Here is a 22,941-nt window from a genome sequence, read left to right as displayed (position 1 = left end):
CTTAACAAATGAGCAATATGCCTTCAAATTAAGTCTTATTGAGCAATCTTTCCTATTGAGGGAAATTGTCAATCCTGTCTGAGATCGTAACTAGAAAAACTAGCACCCAACCTTCCTCGCAAATGGTGTGCAGTGGCTGGGTAACTGCCTGCTACTTCAGTATGCAAATATTGATCTCACACTCTTTTATATTCATTGATGTCTGTAAATAAAATTACCAGTGCCGAATGTATTGGCGGTATTTTTATTGACAAAGAAACTATCATTATACGGTCTGAAGGGACTTTGACTCTCTGTAATGCAGCTGTTATGTTCCGTTTTATCGATCACAGACCCGTTCTTTTGCAGGAGCAATTTTACAGGTGACTGCGCACGGACCTATAGTGAGAGAGAGAGCAGGTCGCGGCAGGGTCATATGAAACAAGAACTCCAGCATATAGGCAGCTTTTAGGAGCCATGTTTAGCAGCCCGAAGCCTGTTTCACTAAAAGCACAAGACGGCAGTAAATAATCAGCGCTGTAGCTATGAAGTGAATGGCCAGCAATTGGTAGGACTATATCTGTTCCAAATTCCTCAAAATGTACGTTTTTATCGATACACCTGTACTGTAGGTCTATTCTGCATGCTGGGTCAGTAACAGCCGCTTCTAAATATACAGATCACTGAGCACTTCATTAGGAACTATCATGTACACCTACATATTCATGTGATTATCTAATCATGTGGCAGCAGTTACGGGATACGGGTTAGGAGCTTCAGTTAATATTCACATCAAACATCAGAATGGTGAAGAAGTGGTTGAAAAAAGTGATTTCAACCGTGGCGTGATTGTTGGTGCCAGCTAAATAACACGTTTTGTAATTGTTTTGTACTTTAGTGTATCTTTAGTATACATTTGTTTTCTCACATTTCTGAATGGTACAAGCCTCTTCTTTAATTTAAGTCTTCAACCATGTGTGTGCAGTAAATAGTTTTTGAGATAATTTAAACTGACAAAGAAAGGGTTAAGAATCTCCTCATCTACAAGACATATGAGGAACTGGCAGCATGAGGCCATGTTTACCTGTCCCGTTGTACTGTCTCACTGAGCCAATGTTTCTCATATTGCACTGTCCATTAGCTACTGCACTGGTGAGGTGAGAGGGGGAAACAGAATAAGTGTTTGTATAGAAAGGGAATTTGTGAAAATTCCTGGAGACAGACAGACAGAGCCTTTACGGGATGGAATTTGATTTGTGTCAGTGATGGTTGAAACTTTGTTATGCTGTATTGAAAAACATTTAGGCATTGAACAGGGTAATGCATTGCGACATTTATGGAGTGTTCGGTGTTCTCGTGCAGATACTTAAGAATGTCATCCTCACTTTGCGAAAACATAAAAAATATATATTCATCAAAACAACAGTTTTGGATTACCATTGCCTCCGTCCTGTAATGCTCTGTTCCCTAATTTCCTTATGTGAGAACTGCAGTAGTTTCAGCAGCCATCTTCTTTTTCCACAGCATATGAGCAGCCATACCAGGGAGGGCTCACTGTCCCTCATTAGCAACAATGTCAGGCTAGCAAAGTTTTAATCACCTCTCCAGTGGAAGTGTGGTCATCTCTAACCCCCCTGACCTGATAATCAGACACATTCGCTGTGACATGCAGGCAGTAATGTATTGTCTTTTCCTGAAGAAACCAATGATAGCCATACTACGCAATGCTGTAGGAGTGCTGTTATTTCAAGTCTCCATGGTGACTAAAGCATCACCACAGATGAGTCTACCGAGAGTAGACAGCTCTTATACAAAGCTCACTACTCACTTATCGCTGACAGCCTGATAACAACCGCAACATGAGATACTTATAACTGTTACCTGTCTCTGTAAATGATGCTTAGAATAAATCTAATTAATCTTAATTTGACAGGAAAACAATTATGAAATGAATGACAGTGATCAGTTGGTGGCCACGACCCCACCACACTGCTCATGTGGGAACACTTGCACTTAATGTCCAAATAAACATTAACACTGCTCTTCCCCCACCCACTGAACCTCCCCACTTTAGGTTCATTTAAAATGTTGCTCATATGCCACCATTCTTCTCTTATAGTGTGCTAGCAGATGTCCTTAAAGAACAAGACATTGCATACATTAGACAGAGAAATAATACCATGTGCTGATTGTTCACTGGTTGATTTCCACATTTCACAATTTGGTAAGCCAGTCACAGTTTGCAGCCTATGCCTAGCAACAACAGCATTTTCTTCTGAAGAAAATGTTTCACATGTTTTCATGAAATACTTTATGCATGTTTATGGAGATCTACTGAAAACCTGTTGAGACAAGAGGCATTCTATCCACCCTATTACCACATTATCTACTTAACTAACTACACACTGTATGTTTAACTAAAACACCTGAATTTTGACTGGTTTTACCAAACTTCTGGAAATTAATATATAGTCTGAACAACCAGTGCAAGGTATTATCTTCTTATGAATGCAATGTTTTGTCCTTTAATCACATCACACCAGCGAAGAACAATGGAATATGAATAAAATGTCAGTGATCTAAAATGACTCAGCAAACAGTACAATGAAGAAAGTACAATTTATTAATGAACTGCAATGCAAATGACAAGACAGATAGTTCTCTCATCAGATATTTGTCATCTTGAAAAATTATAATCAGAAGGTACAAGAAAGTGAAAATGCTATAACTCACTTATTTACTGCTTACAGTAGTGCAGAACAGCATCTCACACATCAAACCTTGAAATTAATGGGCTACAGCAGATGCTGTTGTACTACTGCCAGCTTAGAACAGGAAGATGAGGTTACAATGGTGATGAGATCAACAAAAGTGGACAAAGGAAGATATGAAAAACATGATCTGGTCTGAAGAATCTTGTTTCTCGAATCTCATTTCCGTTGCAGCATGCAGAGGGTAGGGTCAGTATTTTCAATTAGCAGGAATCCATGGATCCATCCTGCCTTGTGTCAACAATGCAGGCCGGAGGGTGTTTAATCATGTGGGGAATGTTTTTAGGAATGTATTAGGCCCCTTAATACCAATCGAGAATAATTGGAATACCACAGCATACCTAAGCATTGTTGCTGACCAAGGGCATCCCTTTAGGGCCACATTCTATCAAATGGATACTTCCAGAAAAAACGATGTGCCTCGCATCAACTCAAGCTGGTTCCACAAACATGACAGTGAATTTGGCTTCGTCCAATGGCCTGCACAGCCCCCGGAATGCAATACAGCCCCTTTGAAATGAGGTGGAAGGGGAGGTTCACAGTGACAATGTATTGCTGAGAAATTTGCTGGACAAACATGTTACAATCGGGTCACCATGGACCAAGACCCCTAAAGCATATTTCCAGCACCTTGTTAAACACATGGTACTCTTCAGTTGGTCCTGTGTGGTTTATTAGGGTGCTACTGTATGTTCAGTGAATATAACCAATGAAAACTGTAACATTAGGCGACATGGCTCAGGCAGTAAGGCAGTCGGAGGGTTGCCGGTTCGATCCCCCGTCCGGGCTGTGTCAAAGTGTCCCTGAGCAAGACACCTGACCCCCAAATGCTCCTGAAGAGCTGGTCGGCACCTTGCATGGCAGCCAATCGCCATCAGTGTGTGAGTGTGTGTATGAATGGGTGAATGAGAAGCATCAATTGTACAGCACTTTGGATAAAGGCGCTATATAAAATGCCAACCATTTACCATTCAACATGGAGAAACAGTAACATGCTGAATCATTTTTAAACGGGTATGCAGAATAAATAAACTATTCATTTTCTTTAAGACTGTGTATTTCAAGACTTGGTTTTCAAGGCTTTCCCTCTCATTGCTTTGTACACTGTTCTGCTAGGTTGCATTGTCCTGGGACACGTATGTGATGAATAAAACATGGCTAGAAAAGAAGTGAAGTTTTTCCCATTTCCAAACTTTTTTCATTTTCTGTTTTCAAGATTTGGATCGCCTAAAATGACTTTTCATATTTTTGATTTATGATTGTGAGTATGGGATAACTAACCCTGCCATACACTAGCTGGTTATTTATGCTGCTTAACATGGCCTTTGTTCAATTTATATTGTGGATGCAAGATTTACAGACAAAAACAATGTTGTCCATATCTTGTGAAAACCTGCAGTATTGAAATGCATCAACATATGGTGAAATTAAATGCAAAATACTATGCAAACGACACTGTCAGAAAACATACACAGTTGTTCACATACATACTGCCTTGGACAATCTCCAATATATAAATCCTATGTTCCTCCTCTGAAAAGCAGAGCTCCTCTTGTATTTGTACAAAAGCATCGACGAAAGTAAAAATGTATTGTCAAATAGGCCTGTAATTTGACCTTTGAAATTTGACCTGACATGCATAATACAATTCATAATACATATTTTTTTCATATGATGATGCACCTCAACCAATTTACATGTTTATGTAATTATGAAGGAATTCAAGACTTGCAAGAATATGTTTGTTGGCATCCCTAACTTACACTCCAGCACCACATCCTACAGGAGTAACCATGGTATCAATGAAACATGATTTACACCCCTGCACACCAACCTGGACTGAAGAGAAATCTGCAATCTTGACCTCTGTTGTGTTCTTACAATCAGTCCCCATTACTCTGGACTGCAGTGGACTGGCAGTGCCCCAATGTCATTCTTTGTTCAGTGCAGAAGCAGTGCTTGAAATGGACTAAAATAAGTGCAGGAACTACTGTATGGTGTCCAGATGAGACGTAATGAAGTCCGAACAACGGGTTTCAGATTGCAATCACGGACCAGAGGTGGGGGCTAGAGACAGGGCATGGGAGGATGTAGAGGCAATGCAAAAAAAAACCAGAAATGTGCAGATGACAAATAAATGTCATGAAAAAGTTTAATTTAGTTCTCAGATTTACAGGGTATAGGCTTTTAAAATGGTTCCAGCTGTTCCTACTCTGTACACATTTAATAATGTGACTATGTATTCAAGAATGGATACTATACTATACTAATATAAAAGTAACCAGTACAAGTGCATGAGTATGAGTATGAAGGTATTTTTATAGATTTTCACTTATGATTAAAGAATCAAAACAGAAGCTCTTTTGCCACAACTTTATTTGTATGTAATTCTTGAGTTTTATTTTGTGTTAATTGAATTCTCTTCACAGAAGCCCAATCCTGGTAACCCTCCATTTAAAAAAGACATTTTCTATAAAACATGTATCATCTAATTCCCATTTTGAGGAGCACTGACATTCATAAGCTGACATTTTCTAAACAGTCATTAAAACCACTGAAATATGTAATCAATTCAAAGACACAAATTGAATCGATCAAGCTGACTTCCCATTCATTAAACAACTTTTTTATGTGTTTTCATTTGTCTTCCATTTAAAGTCATTGTGTAATCATTTTATTTTTGATATTCACCGGCTTGTGAACGTGAGACAAAAAATAATCATTAGTGCATGTAAATGATCAAGCTCAAAACTGAAGTACAATGGAATTTCATGAATATATTACTGACTTTAATGCTTGGTACTCAGGACTGAAATACATCAACATGAAATTGTGTTTTCACTAAACATCTAGAAATGTGCTTTCTGCTCATTAAATAATTAAACAGAACAGAAGTAAGATTTCATGATTTTAACAAAAGCAAAATTATTCTGAGAATAATTGACATTATCGTGTGTTATGAATGCATGTCATAACAGCTATGGCACACAGAAGAAAAAGCAAGAAAAAATTACACCAAGAGAAAAAAAATGGCTGAGATTCAATCTGACTGCAATAAGCTTCATACTTCACTTTCAGCAAAAGGCTTACGTTTTAGTGGAATTGTGTGTACAAAACTTAAATCTAAAATGATTTATTAAGCATAATATAATTGCTTCTTACAATCTTTACCTCAATTTCAGCAGCTGCAATACTAATAGTTGAACGCTTAAGCTACTAGCACTTTCTTCAGTCCACTTGACAAAATATTTTGAAATGAGATTGAATCAAAGCCTGCAAATAGGAAGTGCAAGTACTATATTAGTTCTTAATGTCATAAATTAAATATGTTAAATTTTGTGCTAGCAGTAAATTAATAAAAAAATTAATCCAAAATCCAGACTGTAAAAATATTTTATTGAAAACAATTTAACAATGAACTCTCTTTCCTTCTTCCTCTTTCCCTGTGTTCTTCTCCTCCCCCTCTTTCCTCCCTCTCTCAGGCTTAATTGTGGGTGCTCTCGCAGGATGCTGGATCCCCAATCAGATCCGACGGCTGATGACGGCGGCCTCACCCAAATCCGAGTGGACCGTGCCCTACTTCAGGGCCTACATCGTTCTCCACCCCATCGCCGACACCTTTTTCTACCTCAGCTCCGTGATCAACCCCTTCCTCTACAACCTTTCCTCCCGCCAGTTCCGTCGAGTCTTTGTCCAGGTGCTGCAGTGCCGGCTGACCATCGAGCACGTCAACAAGAGGACCCTGAACACTTCCGACAGCACCTCAGCCCGTTCGCTGCGCCCCCTGCTGCTCAGGTCCTTCCGGCGTGACCGGCCCACCGAGGCCAAGGCCACTTCCCCTCCGGCAGGCCACGCCCCTACTCACCGCGAGAGCTTGGCCGGCCCCTCGGAGTCTTCCGAGCGGAGTGCGACGCAGGAGAGCAGCCTGACTTCACAAACTGAAATCTGAGACCTGCCAAGGATGTACAGTGCAGGGTTCTCCAATAAGCTTCCCAAGAAACATGTTCCTCAGAGGTGGTACCAAGGAAATTCATGGTTTCCCCAAGGAGATGTGCAGTTTCCCGAAGGAGTCACCAATTAAATATGCATTTTCTCCAAGGATGAAAGAATGTAGACAGAATGCAACAGGTTGTAGCAGCGATTTCATCCAGAAATTACATTTGCATGTCATGTTACCGTAAGTATTTGGACAGTGGTACAATTTCTGTTCTTTTCGATCTGTACTCCAGCACATTGGATTTGAAGTGAAACAATAATCGGGATAAGATGCCTACCAGTCCCTTTGTGATTACTGAGCTCACCAATGCTCTTTTTCGTTCTAATGATGTTCTAAACTATTGATTTTGGTCTGCCTATTGTTTGGTCCATGTCTATTTCTATGTTTTTTTTTTCTTATTTCTCAGCCTCATAAATGCTTCCCTAACAGTCATTGGCACAACTCTGGTCCTCATATTGACAAACAGCAATAACACACTCCAAATGTAACCAAAAGCCTAGAATCAAGACTAGGTACTGAAAGCTTTGTTATTACTGCACTAAGGAAGCGATTGAATACACCTGACTAATCCAACTGTCCCATTATATTTGGTATGTTATGTATAACAGATGTTGTTTCTACACAGATCACCCAATGTGCATGTACAGTAAATACCTTCAAATAAAATAAATGGCTGCATTTTAACTTCATTATTCATAGCTTCATTTAAAATCCAATGTGCATGAGTACAGAGCCAAAATAACAGAAATTGTACCACTGTCAAATATGTACAGACTGCACTATATACTGTACATAAAGGAATTACTTAATAATGTACATTATACCTTATGTATGGCTGCCTGAAGTGGATGCTGTTCATAATTGTGGTGGACTGGCTTTAAACACCAAGTTGAGATCTACCTTATGTAACTATTTTATTTTAAAATGTGAATTGCCCATTGCTATGTTTCTTGTTTAAATTAGACTGGTACAGTATTTCAGACTCAAACAAATGAGGAGAATTCCTGTCCTATAAGTTGTATGTTTCACAAGTGTTCAGTGTTTGGCCACACCAAACACTGAAAGGGAATAATCATTGAAAAATATGGCAATGGCATAGAATGGCAAGACAAAACCCAAGCATTCAACTGTCTCCTGTTGAACCACTGCACAACAAGGCATTGAAGGGCCACAGACAAAAACGCACAACACAAAAAGAGGTGAGGGCTACACTGGAAATAAGCTCTGGAGAAACGAGGGAGTTACTGTGCCCTGGTGAGAGTGTGAGAGTTTATTCACTCCAGTCCTAAACAGCTGCCACTGCAAACAACAGAGCCGTGATATGTGGAAGGGAATAGCCTGTGAGTTTAACAGGGCACTTTGTGTGTCCTGGAGGTACCGAAGGTACCGAAAGTGCTCCAGGCTATACCACTTAAGACTTAGTGTAGGATGAACATTGTAGTGGCTTTATAAATAATTTCATAAAAATGCTTTCAAGCTGTTTCTGCCAGTGAAGAAACCGGTAATGTAGGTGATCTTATCTAATCTCTCAAGTGAAATGTACCAATTATAATGACACCGGCATTTCAAGAAATATTGAGAGTAAATTGAAAAGAGGGCGACTGTAAAATCATTGCTTCCCGTTTAAAAAAATCGACACAATCTTCTCCAGATCTATAGATTGTGAAAAACCAACTCTTCCTGTCAGTGCTGAGACTGTGACCAGAGGCTCCACAGGGTGACATGCAATTGGCAATTGTGTCGCCCACCGTGTGAGAGGTTTCAGTCAGTTCGGGATTTGCGTTCATTGCCATGTAGCGAACTTTGCTGGTTGATCGGGCACCATTGGACTGCAAGCTAATCAAGGGACGCCTGAATCTATGCAAGCTTTAAAAAAAAGAGCTGACGACATCAGGTTTCAGAGGAGGAGCATGTGATGTATACATTCTCCCAAATCAACAGTTTGTTAGCGGCATTGGCCATTCCAAATTAGGGTGGGAATTGCCATGTTGCGCCATTTATATTTATATATATTTAAAGAATTTAAATAAAAAGGCAAAGAAGGAAGGAGCTGTCTGATGCCCCAGTTTCCTCGAGACAGCCTCAAACCTGTTGCTTTAAACTGTAAAGGATTGTGGGTAAATTGATTAAACCCTATCAGGGCCACTCCATATTGCAGCGTTTATCTCTGTCACACTGTCAGACATCATTATAAGGCTCTTCAAGTGGCTTATGAAAAATGGCATGCATTCTGTTTGATTTTCACTAAATAGATATATTTTTTACAAATTTCATTGCACTAAACCCCTTGTTTCTATCGATTATTCTTTATAATATGATTTGTAATAAATGACATGTACTTCATTTGTTCTCTACTTGGCGCTATCGTATTTTCACAAAATATCAATGCCACAACAATATTAAAAAGGCGTATTCTGTGAGAGCTGCTGACTATTGATTGTGTTACACTGCTGTGTCTCCACTCTGCCTGCCTGCAGTTAAATCTCCACTTTGACACTTTTTTCCCCTTGTTGCCACTGTTCACCACCATAAGTGATTTTAAGCAGCCAAGGATTCCGCAAAACCGTCAGAAAAAAAGCAATGGCCAAGCCGCTATGGCCGCTTGTAGCAGTCTGTTCCTGTCAGTCCATCCCAGGAGGCTGTTCACGAGCTTTGGGGGGGGGGATACCTCTCCCTCTCCAGCTGTACACTAAACACCAGGACCACTGAACATCTATAAGCTAGAGGAGCAGGCACCGTACACAAACGCTAAAGGTACTGTTAAACACTAAGGTCGAGACTCCGTCTTAGTGTCCGTCAAGCCGACAAACCAAAGGAAAGGAACTGAAATAATTAATAAGAAAAATCAACATGGGTCTTCAGCGCTGTAAATGAAGAATCCTGTCAGAAAACAGCCCCCCACACCCCCCATTGGTCGGGTCCAGGAAGGGGCAGGCCCTACGTCAGCAGGAGGGGCGGTAGAAAAAGGAGCAGGAGGCTGAGGGGGGTGCGGGGAGTGGTCGGGGGCGAGACGGACGGTGCGGGGCGTTTTTTTAGGCGGGGTCCGTTGCAGAGCGGCGTGTTGCAGCAGCTGATGCAGACGGAGTGCAGCTTGCCCGTGCAGAACTGCTGGTAGCCCGAAGAGGCGATGAGGCACGCCCCCGAAGAGGCACAGGACTTCCGGTAATGCACACCTGCCAAGGACACAGAGGAACGCTTCAGTGACCCGTCCACGGAAAAGCCCCGCAACCCCTACAGAGGTGGAGAGGCCAGGGGTCAGAAAGTTAAAGTCCTGCCACGTGTTCCTTCCACCCGTGAATTCAGCCGGCTCATTTCACTAATTGGTTCTACCTCCTGGTTGAAGAAAAACATGTGCAAGGAACTTTGCTTTCAGAACCTGTCTTTTCCACCTCTGGAAACAGAACAATGATAACAGGAGTTATAGCCACGGGTGGGCCAGAGTTATTTCAAAAGCCTACCATAAAACATCCCATAAAAATAGCCGAATATTTTAGCAAATAAATGCTTTTAATAATTGCCATGTCAGAAAAAGAGTTGCAGCCGCCAGCTATTAAAATAATGTAGACTCCCATTGATCTTACCGTTTCAAGACCTGGAAGACCAATCAGAAAGTTTCATTAATTCAGTAAGTGAATGTGATGCAATTGGTGATCATGTCACTGTCAGAAACTCTTAAAATTATTCAGAAAAAGTTGCCAGAGGTTATTACTACACTGTTAAGCCAGTTTTCATCAGCTGCTGAGCTAACATTGCTAAACAATTATCAATCACTTAGTTTAAAAAAAGACCATGCGTGCAAGAGAATGTGACAAGCAGTTTGGATCAGACTTGACCAAACTTGGTGAGAAAAGGAGGAGGGGTACACAAGTTTGGGTATTACCAGGGGAAGGGGAGAAGAGTCTGAAGGATAATGTCACAGCCATAACTTATTCATCTCAGACTTCCTGCTTCCTGCTTCCTGCTTCTGTAGCTCAGCCTGCTGTGTATGCAATCATCCCCAGCAGAAGTAATATCAAGAAAGTCATGTCGATTTTCCATATATGGTGTGAACAATTCAAATATAGTTTGTCGTCTGCATGTTGTCATGTAGAAGACATTACATGCCAATTCAAACCAAGGGCCTACGTTTGAACCCTGGATTTACTGTTTATTAAATAATATACCAGTATATTACAGTGCTTTTCATTCTTTCAACCTCAAGTGGCTGTTGAAAGTTAGTTGACTGATTTTGCTATAATAGGCTTCTTTGTTTCCTATATGATGCCGTGTGTGCTTTGTCTGTTGAGTGTCTTGCTACTCTGTCTGCTCATATCGGGAGCCAGTTGGTTTGTACTACAGATGCTGTTGTATAGAAGCAGAGAAATTATGTAGTGTTTGATTATTCTGTATATGGGGACCGCATTGTTGTAAGGGGGTCCCCATTATCATATACAATTAGCCACTGGATGATGATGGAGGAAGAAGCCTTTGTTTTTTTTTTTGTTTTTTTACATGTCCTTACATTTCCTTTTCCCTCCCAAGATAAAAAGGTACAAATAAGATAAATTAAAGCTGAAAATTAAATAATGCCTTAGATAATAAGATGGAAAACAATGTGACAATCTGTTATAACAACTGCGGTGGATAAAAGTACCAGTTTGTCAGTTTGATTTAAGGATTTAATTGTATTTCTAATTAAATGAATGTGTCATTATTGGTTGAATGAGGCTAATGACATGAAATTATGAAGCACTGGAACAGAAATCTATTTTTAACGGAGAAAAACAACAGAAGTAGACAGAACCTTTCAGAGTCTAACAGTCCCTAGATTCCCTTCACTGTCCTCAGCCCCATGACCTGAAGCATTTGGGCAACGTGACTTTCTAAGGCAAACCTGCCAGTCACATCTGTCACCTTGCTGCAAATGAACAATCTGAGTCTGTCTTTTAAGTGTCCCATTAAAGCTGCTGAACTCCAGCCTTTACAGATGGCTGCTGGGTTCTGCAACGCTCCAACACTCTTCTTTTTCTGTAAGAACAGCCAATTGGATAGTACCACACTACAATAACTGTCTAGTATTTTAGAGAAACCACAGGAACTAACACTTACTCGCACCATAAACACAAAGTCAGGATCCTCTCGCTGATGACTACCAAGGGCTCTGTGAACCCTTAATGATGGGAATTAATTCGAAATGTAATAAATTCGATACGGAGAGGTGAAAGACAAAAAACATTTCTTCGTGTTTTAGCCTCGGACTGCAGCTGCATAAGCGTTTCTGTCCCCTGCCCACCCTATCGTCGGAAACTCTCGGCACACTAAATTCCTTTTTGAGCTGTCAAACTGCGTGACAGTCGGTAAACGCGACACAATGTCTTCCTTTGCCTTCCCCGTGCTGGTAGGAGACAGCCCGAGTTAGCAGGCAATTACTGCTTCAGATTACTGCTGTCCTCTGTGACAGGGCAACAATGGCAGGCATTTATATAGCGCCTTTATCCAAAGCGCTGTACAATCGATCCATTCACCCATTCATACACACACTCACACAAGGTGTCTTGCTCAGGGACACTTCGACACTGCCCGGGCGGGGGATCAAACCGGCAACCCTCCGACTGCCAGATGACTGCTCTTACTGCCTGAGCCATGTCGCCCCAAATACTTCTGTCTGCTAATTCTGAGGAAGGAAGGCCCTCATGCCCTGCTCCAGGAGTTCATTACTGACAAGGATCTGGTGTGCAGGAGAAGTGGCTGGGTAGGAGGGCTGCAGATTCATGGTGTGTGAAGTAGCATTGTATCCACAATCCTACCCTGGTGTACAATCCAGCTATGCCCAGCTTTAAATGACCAGCTACCAGTTTCAAAACATAGCTTGAGCTGGTCAGATCATGTTAATGAATTATTCTTGAACCCTCCAGCTAGCCATCTTTGTGTGAGTTTTTAGCTTGATATAGCTTTATTATAGCACCACACTCATCTACAATGTACAATGACCACCCAGCCTTAGCAGGTTGTGAAACTGATATAAAACATTTTTTTGATATTATCTACTCGAGCTTGTATGTTCAAACAGCTAAGGTTCACCAATCTCACCTCCCACTACCACCCTCCTGCTGACAAAAACAACTTTGTTTTTGCACTGGTATACTTTCATGTAAAGACATTGAATTAAACTGAATTAAAGCAGTTCTGCAAACAGGTGTGGGCTAAAATTGATATAAAACTATAGGAAGCATTTGGCTGCAGTTATTGCTGCTAAAGGTGGTGCAACCAGTTCAAGGGGGCTATTACTTTTTCACATGGATGATATGGTGTTTGATAAATGTTTCTCGTTAAATGAGTAAACTAAAAACGTGTTTTTAATTTACTCAGGTTCAATTTGTCCAATATTAAATTTTGTCTACAGATCTGAAACCAATCAGTGTGACAAATATGCAATAATAGAGGAAATCTGGAAGGCAAATACTTTTTCACGGTATTTGAACTAAAAAATTTTCGATTCTCTCAAGAGTCTTAGAGGCACAAAGATGGGAAATCACTCAATATTTCCAAAGGCTGGTGTGTCGTATGTGACACCCCGGGGAGAGAGAGTTCCAGGTCAGCAGACTAGTTTCCCCACACGGGGAGAGAGCACGCACCCACACCAACATGACACCAAATAACAAAAAGACTTTCCCCTTCCCCCTCAGGTGTTCGCGACGAGAATGAACTGAAACACATCTCACCGCTCTTTCAGTGGTGCTTTCTTTCTGCACCGTCTGTGTTCCGACACAAAAAAAAAAGGAAGAGGAAGGATTGGAGAAAAAAACACTCAATGTGTGCTTCCAGTCTCACTTTTAAGCCCCTGGGCTGATTAGATGTCTAATCCAGGTGTCTGTGTTCTCTCCACCTGTAGGTATGACCCAAACAAATCCAATTCTCCACCGAACTGAATGCCCCAGTAGGGTATTTCTCTCCAGTCATCTATGTATCACTGGGTTGCTGTCTATGCTGCCTTTTTAATTGAAAGAAAAATAATGTTTTTCGTAAATTTTGCTGATCTTATTTCTTGTGTAATAAATGGATATACTGTAAGGTTAAATTGAATTTGTATTTTTAAGTAGTTACTATTACTACTTATTTAAAATCCCATATACAACACACTCCACTGTGTGCCTACTTTCCCTTTTATCTTGCCTGTCCTCTTTCTCTTCAATTTCTCTAGGCTTGCATTTTATTCACTTTGTCTACCCATTTGCATCCTATTTAAGCCTCATTTCAATATATTTTTATTTTGCAGTTTTGGCAAAAACTGGATTTGGTTAATAGGCTGCCTTTAACTGCCCTGCTGAACCTAAACTGCTTCTAGCACTGTTACGTAATAAAATGCATGTTTTATTACACACAACAAGGTTAGATTGTTTTTGTTTAATTATGCTGCACCTTGGATGCCTCTGTTGATTTTATCAACAGAAAAAGTAACTAATTTGCTTTGATAAAACCTTATTTTTATGAAAGTGGGTATAGTATGGAGATACTGTATGTGTAATTAGTTATCCTGCTTCTGGTTTCATATCCATTCAGATGAGTTTGTATTATCAATAAACAGAGAATTTGGAGCTTCAATTATGAAATTGTTTCCATTTCCACAATCATCAAATGGACAAAAAACTCTCTATCCTGACCAAGTGACAAGGCTGAGGCAAAAGCTATACAATAACTAAAACAGGCTTTATCAATAGGAAGAATAACACTGGAAAGCATTTCTCTATTCTGCTGCCCTTTATGTATAGTAGAACAGGGGTTATTTCTGTATCACCATGGTGATGCAAAGAATATCACCAAGGAAAGATACTTTTTTTCAGCTAAAAAGAACAAAAGAACATATAATAATGAGAACGGGCTCATTCAGTTAATTTGTGGTCATAATTTACCTACCGCCCAAACAACTGAGTGTTCAGAGCTCCCCATTCACCTATAAACTAGAAACTATCTAGCACTGCATCAAGCATGGACTTGAACATCCTTCGAGTCCCCCGCCTCTGCCTGACCCGGCAAGCTATCCCACGCATAACGTCTGTGTAAAGAAGCGATGCTCTACTGACACTTTGTGCAGACTTTTCTGTTTGCTCACAGCTGACGTCCCCTTGCTCAGCTGACAGAGCTCAACCTGAAAAGTCTACATCAGTTAACTATTAATCCTTTTTATGAATCTTCAATTAAATCCCACTTAGTCTCCTTTTACAAACGTGAAAATAATACATATTTTGAATCCTTCCTCTTAACCTTTTACATCAAACAAGGAACTACTTTAGTTGCCATTCTTTGAACTTTTCCCAGCGCTTGGTACATCCTTTTTTTTTTGTCTAGATCCTGATAGGCTTTGTTCACCCACTAATCCCATTTTATTTTTTCAAACATTCTCATTTTGTTGATCCCATAAAGTAGTCTGCCTTAAAGTTTTATTCCCCAAATGAAAAACTTTCCTACCCCCTTCAGGATTCTGTAAATCTTGATGAATTTGGCAGCCTCCCAGGTCAATTACAGTGGCAAGAAAAAGTAAGTGAACCCTTCAGAATTACCTGCATTTATGCCGAAATTTGAGTCTGATCTTCATGTAAATTACAGTAAAGAACAAACACATCTGTTTTAACTAACACATAAATTATTGTATTGTTCTTTTCCATATTGAATACATCATTCAAACATTTGCAGTATAGGCAGGAAAAAGTATGCAAACCCCTAGGCTAATGACTTCAACAAAAGCTCATTGGAGTCAGGAGTCAGCAAACCTGGAGTCCAATCAATGAAATGAGATTAGAGGTTAGAGCTACTTTCACTCATAAAAAACACTGAAACATTTTGAGTTCGCTATTCACAAGAAACATCTGCTGATGTGAACTATGAACTATGACATCTGCTGATGTGAACTAGATCTCAGATGACCTACAATCAATAATTGTTGATTTGCATGAAGCTGGAAAGGGTTACAAAGTAATCTCAAAGTTTTGATATTCATCAGTCCACAGTTAGACAAACTGTCCATAAATTGAGACAATTTATTACTCTGGCTACTCTCCCTAGAAGTGAGCGCCCAGCCAAGATGACTCCAAAGGCACAATGCAGAATGCTCAATGAGGTAAAAAAATACCTTAGAGTAACAGCTACAGACTTGAAGGAATCTTTGGAACTAGTTAACATCTCCGTTCATGAGTCTACCATATGCAAAAATGCATCACTGCGTGCCTGAAGAGCACCTGGAGACTCTACAATACTACTGGGGAAAATGTATGGCATGAAAAGGGCACCACAAACCAACATGAAAACTTCATCCCACCAGTGAAGTACGGTGGAAGGAGCATCCTGCTTTGTGGCTGTTTTGCTGCCTCAGGGCCTGGACAGCTTGCCCTTATTGAGGGGGAAATTAATAACCAAGTTCATAAAGGTATTCTACGGGATAATGTCAGGGTGGCTGTCCTCCAGCTGAAACTCAGTAGAAGTTAGGTGATGCAGCAGGACTATGACCCTAAACATGAAAGTAAATATACTAAAGAATGGGTTCAAAAAAAGAAAACGTGGCTTTTGGAATGACCCGGTCCAGACTTTAACCCAATGAAGATGCTGTGGAATGACCTCCAGAGCTGTTCACACCAGACAGCCTAAGAATATGGCTGAGCTGAAGCCGTTCTCCTGAACACTGTGCAGCTCTGATCCGCAACTACCGGAAGCCTGTTTGAGGTTATTGCTGCCAAAGGATGTTTAACCAGTTATTAAATCCAAGGGTTCACTTGCTTTTTATATCAGCACTATGAATGTTTAATGGGTGTGTTCAATAAAGACATGACATATTATAATTGTGTGTGTGTTATTAGCTTCAGTACATTGTATTTGTCTATACTTGTGACACATTTTATGACCAATTAATGCAGAAAAACAGAAAATTCCAAAGGGTTCACATACTTTCTTGTGCACTGTACAGAATATGTGTGCTGAAAACACTCAAGTGGATGCCCTTTAATTGTTTTATCGATCACAAATAATAGCAATAAACAATGATCTGGACAATGGAAATGGGACATTAAGTAAATACAAGCCTTGATTTTATGACGTCTTTTAAAAATTATTTTTATGTAACTACAGAAATACAATTTTCATTTGTCATTGGTCTGCACATATAAAGTTGCCACATCTCACCCAATGTAGACACACCTATGCATGTAATTAGCTCAATCATCATTGTTCCTCATCGGCATTCTTCAAAAACATTCTGTCTGCATTTATTTCATGTGTTGTTTTAAACAGTCATTGAAGTATATTACAACAACGCCATTCAACGTGTCAAGTCTCCCTATTCCAAGCATACTCCACTTATTCTGTCTCAAAAGCACAGCAACTTATCATCAGTCATTGTTATTACCCCCAAATCTCCCTCCAGCAGGCTGGTAGGCTCTGTAGGCACGAAGCAACAAATTATATTGGATCAAAACTGCAGAGAGGCGGGAGGAGAAGAGTGTTCAGCCAAATCTTAAGATGCACTAAAGTCAGCAGCTGCCCGATTCTGTAATGAAAGGACAGTGTAAAAAAGGTAAAAACTGACAATTTTCACTTCGTCAAAACTTGCTGAACTTCAAGAGACATTGTGTTGATTAGCCTGAGATGTGTCTTCATCTTTATTCAGTAAGAGATTATTCAGATGAAAAATACATTGAAAAAAAAAAAGAGAAAAAAAAGGCTAATGATGCAAGCCCATGACAGCTTCTTTTGTTGGATAAAAGTTTAGAAGCACACACAACACACGCAGATGCAATTTCTTTATTTTACTGAATTAATCCTGTTGTGTAAAGCAAATGTATATTTGTATTTTCATCCTTTTGAAGTTTTCTTTCCAAAGAGGTTTCAAAGTCCTAAGATTTTAGATTGTGCTGTTACATATCATTAAACACACTTGCTTTCTTGCACACATGGATAATAGATATGGCCGGATCACTTGTCAGACAAGCTGAAATCCTTTCAGACACACACCGGCAAAAAAACTTGCATGAACTCTCATCTCGTATGTATACAATACAGAATGTGTGCCTTCTGTCCAAGTTATCTGACTGATAGTACATGCCACACACGACAGACCTACAACACATGATGTTGCCCCATATGGTACGGTCCTTCCACAATCATCGAGCGGTAATTTACTATACTGAAGTAACAAATCTGGTAGCGAGAATTTCGCACTGACAATTGAAGGGAAAATAAATATAAAACAACTTGATGGTTTTTTACTACCGGTTGTTGAAAGCCGACAGTTGTTTTGACATTTAGTTATGATACGTAGTACTATTTCTGTTGTACCTTTAGCGTCTCCATGTTTCAATCAATCATTCCTGTAATGTTCTCCCACACAGCTCTCTAATTATAAAGCGATATTATGAGCTGAAGCTAAATGTATCACCTTTTGCAGCTGCGTTCACAGGCCTCTTTATAGCAACCGGCAGCCACCAAACAGAGAGGTCATTCTTCGGTGATTTGTGCTGCTCTGGCCAATTACCCACTGCTCTCTAGAGCTACCATCCAGTTAGCACTGGAGAGGGAAGCGTTTTCATACCTGAGCAAAAGGTGCTCTCATCACCCTGAGCCTCAAATTATATATGTTTTTAAAAAACCATACATGTACTTGCCTCTACTATGAGTAGGATTACTACTGTATATCAAGTTCACATTTTAGCTTCATCATGTTTTTCAAATAATTTACACATTTTTATCCGATGAACAAATTAATATAACCATAGCACGGGCCTGTAATTCATGTATGCACAAAACACTATTTTGACTATTTGGATGCCACATTTGGAGGAAATAGGTATTTATCCACAAAAGGGAAGCCTGGGTATGTATTCATTCTAGAGAGCCCTCAGCTGGTGAGATTAATCACACAATCTATTAATTCATATATAAATTTTGAAAGGATGAACCAACCAGTGATTATGCAATGACTCCTGCCACAAAATTAATTTCTGGACAGATTTGATTATTGACAACTTAACACAGTTGTCCCCCCCAGCCTCAACTAAATTAACTAGAACAATGATCAAATATTAATATTTTTTCCTATTTAGTTTCATACATTATTTTAGAGCTATCCCCATTTTGCATCACTGCATTGCAACTGACATGGCACGTTTTCAATAGTGGAGACAATTCTGAATTTATCCCGGCGTGACAGCAATGACATTATATCAACTGTTATATCAACATTAATAGCTGCACGTTCATCAAAATCAATACCATTTTGCCGAGCAGTGAGACGCATTATAATGGACAGCCAGCTTTTTCCTTGGGATTCAAGGATGCAGAATATCGTTCATTAACAAATTAAGCTGGTGTTCCTACCCCTTAAATGCCACATTCGCAAATTCATTATTGAATACATTAAGCGTAGAAGTAGCTATCCTACGCCGTAGGCTAATTTAAAAGAAATCTGCTGTTGAATTACGCGGGATCCCCGATATGATTGCCTTGCAGGCGTTGGCAAATAGGAAAGGGGGTGAAATATTAGGTCTTAATTTGTGTGCGCAAATCTGGGTCGCTTCCGTGAGCCAGCATCCCTGCAGTCAATGTTTGTTTTCTGGTGTGTAAGCGGCAAACATACACATCAGTGGATATATTGTGAAAACGTCCGCGGAATCCAATTATATTATGCGTGGGTGGCTGCCGGCATCTAGGGTCCTGGATCGCGAACTTTAATCTCTAATTAACTTTTAAATAAGGTTCTATTGGACACCATAACGAATCCGGCTACAGCGTCTTTGTTCGCCAACCAACAGACGTTAATGGTCCGGCAGTGTCGGCACTAATATCCATATTTTGATCATGCAATATCCTAATTTTAATCCCAATTAAAAACGTCGAAAACAATGTTTAAAAACGAAAAAAGCCCCAAATGTTAGTTTATCTTCATTATCAGAATACAATGCAATGAAATTAGAAGATACATTTGGGTTGACTTCACCTCAGTCTTATTGTTATCTACCTCAGAGAGTTTAAACCGGAGTTGAATTGTGCTTTTGGGATTTACAGAGATGAAAACCATGCCAGACAATTCTGATGGTCGGACAGTTTGATTAATCTGAATGAGATGGTTTTCATGCTTTATTTATGTGGGTGGCGTTATGAAATCATATCTCAGTTTCTGCAATATTTAATAATGGGTTTCCAAACATAAATAAACAAATGGAATATGAATATGGAAAATGGAATTAGGTAGTGAATGGCGATGGCAGTGTTTTCAAGCGTTTCACCATTAAACTGCAATTTGTAACTTGAGAAGTATATTATTAAACATAATAGGAGAATTTATCAAATAAAAATGAAGTTCATTAAATCAGTGCTATTGACGCATAAATACAAAGGTGGATGCCAGTCTGGCATCTAGAATTATTTATTTTTGACTGTATCATTCTCCCCTCCAGCATACCCATGGAGGTCCTTCTCAGCAATATGTGCCCCTTTGACTCCCCTGTCCTTTGTTGTAGGTGGGTTAGACTTTCACTGTAGGACACTACCCCCGTAATAGCGATGAGTGGGAAATGTCTTCGTGTGATTACGCAATTATCTTTTAAATTAGATGTCTTTATCCAGGGCAAACTGAAGGGATAAGAGGTGGGAAAGTGACAATTTTCACATTTTCACACATAATTTAGAGAAGAGAACAGAAGGTCCAATATTGCATGAGCTTTCAACTGAATGACTTTATCTCTCAGGATATATGCTGCTGGTCAACCTTGTGCGCTCAAACTATATTTTATCCTTTTACAGAACATTGGTCTTAAAATAGCTTATCAAACCAGGTTTGTGTTTTTATTTCAGGTTCAGATTGTTTTCCAGCTCTGTTAACACAGCAATAATTTGTTAATTTCATCATCTAGTTTAAAATCATTTTTCTCCTGAAATATACACGTGTATTATACAAAACATACTGAGGTAAACCCATATATAAACTGCATTTAGTAGTAATTAATTTAATTTATTTTATTGTTATATACAGAGCTATATTACCCCAACCAGGCTCTTCATTTAAATGTTTGTTGTTGTTGAACAAATTAACTATAGGCCTAAAAGACCATCAACAAACAATAAAAACAATCAAACAATACAATAATAAAATGATCAAGTATATCTACAGACTATACAATCCATACTCATGTAACAACCCACCCACGCACACACATATCCTTCCTAGATTCCTTCCTCCAGCTAGTTTTCTGATGTAACTGTAACCGGTTCAAACCATTTGCATTTCTGTCATTGATTTACTACACCCTACTTTTACACCTCGTGGGTCAGCAGAGGATGGGATCCTCCTGGGCATGGCGTTTACCCTTTCCCCGTTTGCCCTTCTGTTACTCTGTTAAGCATCTTTGTGTCTCTGTAAAAAGCACTATACAAATAAATTGAAAAAGAAAGATATACACATAGTGTACTGTTTACATAGTTGAATGATAATGCGCAAATTTTATGCCAGGAAACAAGTCACTTCTTCCACACAAGATACTTGTAAATCTTTTAATTTATACTTGACTGATTCTGGAATGGCTTGAGGTTTTCAATGTTCAAATCAAATTTTAATTTGAGAAGAATTATATTCAAATCACACAACCCATTGTAATGCTCTACAGACAACCTACAATGCATGTCTGTTTTTCCTTGCTTCTTTCTGTGATTCAGAGGAAGCAATGGAGAAAGAAGCAATTAAGCGTATGCTGACATTCTATTTATATAAATGCAATCAGATTTCTAAAGAACAAGAAATAATGTGTGAGAATTTCTGTCAAATGGGTATTGCAGTATGTACAGAAAGAGCAGGTTTCATAATTTCACATCATTTGTCGCTAGTGTAAATTAAGTTGAGCTTTTTTAAACTGGAGACGGGCTTTTCGAAGCATTTTCCCACAGGCTTTTATATGATAGCGAGCACTTCCCTTATCTGTCAACGACAGTCCATGATGTCACCCCAGTGCATTAGCAATCTAAGCTAAATCAAGGAAGCTACGTTTCAGCTTTCGGGCAGAGTGTTCTGTATCGAAGTAAACAGCTGGGTGTATTATTTTCTCAAGTTAATAATTCATACTCTGATGTTTGATAAGACTTGCATTTCAGAGCATCCTTTCCCACATTTAGACCATACATTCGAGGTAGTTGGTGGGGGCAGGGGGCAATTTAACATGAGGTCGACTTATCCTTGAACAGATATGGCTGTATAAAGTTCCTGTACAACAATGGCTGAGATCATGGTTCTTTTTGCAACTCATTTGAACAAGATCCAGAGGGGAACATCAGTGTCTGAGTCAAAATATACCCTTAAACTTCTGCATCAACCCAGGCCCCCAAAGTGTCATTATTTTAGTCAAAAAGTCATCATACAAGTTGGTGTTAACTTCGAGACACCCTACTGACTCACCTGTGCCTAGTAACCCTATAGAAAAATCTAGACTGTACTGATGCTGATTTTGGCTGGGAGCCTCACATAATTTGACACATGAGTGTCACCCAGGGAAGAAAGGTGTTCCATCAATAGGGTATGAGGACTTTGCCTTGTTGGTCAATAATGGCCCCTCTGGTTAAATAAGTGCCTACGCTGTCCCTGCAAAAGCGGTGTCAATTGTATATGCAATTGAAAAAAAGGTAAACTGGCAGAGTGAAAAGAGACTATATTCTGTTCTGGAGAGTGCATGCGATAGGATACACCCTAGTCAGCAGGTAAGAACGATTGTCCAGAAGTTGAAAGGTTGCTGGTTTGATCCCCTGCCCTGGGTGTGTCAAAGTGTCCCATTGAGAGGCATTAAATATAAAGAGCAAAAGCTTTCAGACTCTCCATATTATTCCTTTACAATTCTGTAAATTCTGTATGTACATACAGGAGTTGCTGGACCTAGTCTATGGCTTGTGTCAGAAGTGGAAACTGAAAATAAGAGCGGAGAAAACTCAGATGGTGCATTTTAGAACCGCATCAGAGCCCCATCAGCCAGAGTTTAGAGCGCCCTGTAGCCCCATGCCATTTGAATTTGTTGAAGAGTACCAATGTCTGCTGCAGTGTGTGGCTACAAAGTATATCCGCAGATGCAGATGATTGAACATGCCAGATGATTGAATCTCCCAGACAGTGCTTTTGTGGGCTTCCCAGCAGAACATAAAGAACTATACAGTGTATGTGCAATATAAAACCCTTTTTTCCTCTTTGAATATGTC

The 22,941-nt window shown here is 39.7% G+C and overlaps 2 protein-coding genes across 3 annotated transcripts in view; one reads left to right on the top strand and one right to left on the bottom strand.

Moving 5' to 3' along the window:
* LOC133116170 (G-protein coupled receptor 39-like) overlaps positions 1 to 7,475 on the top strand; it is a 42,561-nt gene extending 35,086 nt beyond the window's left edge. The window contains exon 2 of the mRNA XM_061225445.1: positions 6,233 to 7,475. Coding sequence (XP_061081429.1) covers positions 6,233 to 6,699 — 467 coding nt within the window. The 3' untranslated portion in view covers positions 6,700 to 7,475. The remainder of the gene's footprint in view (positions 1 to 6,232) is intronic.
* Positions 5,109 to 22,941, bottom strand: part of LOC133116171 (ly6/PLAUR domain-containing protein 1-like) — a 43,266-nt gene continuing 25,433 nt past the window's right edge. For both annotated transcript variants that reach the window (XM_061225447.1, XM_061225446.1), the window contains exon 3: positions 5,109 to 9,920. In XM_061225447.1, the coding sequence (XP_061081431.1) occupies positions 9,685 to 9,920 (236 nt within the window). In that variant the 3' untranslated portion in view covers positions 5,109 to 9,684. The remainder of the gene's footprint in view (positions 9,921 to 22,941) is intronic.

The sequence above is a fragment of the Conger conger genome, chromosome 17 (assembly GCF_963514075.1).
Source record: "Conger conger chromosome 17, fConCon1.1, whole genome shotgun sequence".
Taxonomy (NCBI): Eukaryota; Metazoa; Chordata; class Actinopteri; order Anguilliformes; family Congridae; genus Conger; species Conger conger.
The sequence above is the reverse complement of the archived record's forward strand: the minus strand, read 5'-3'. Positions and strand labels throughout refer to the sequence as shown.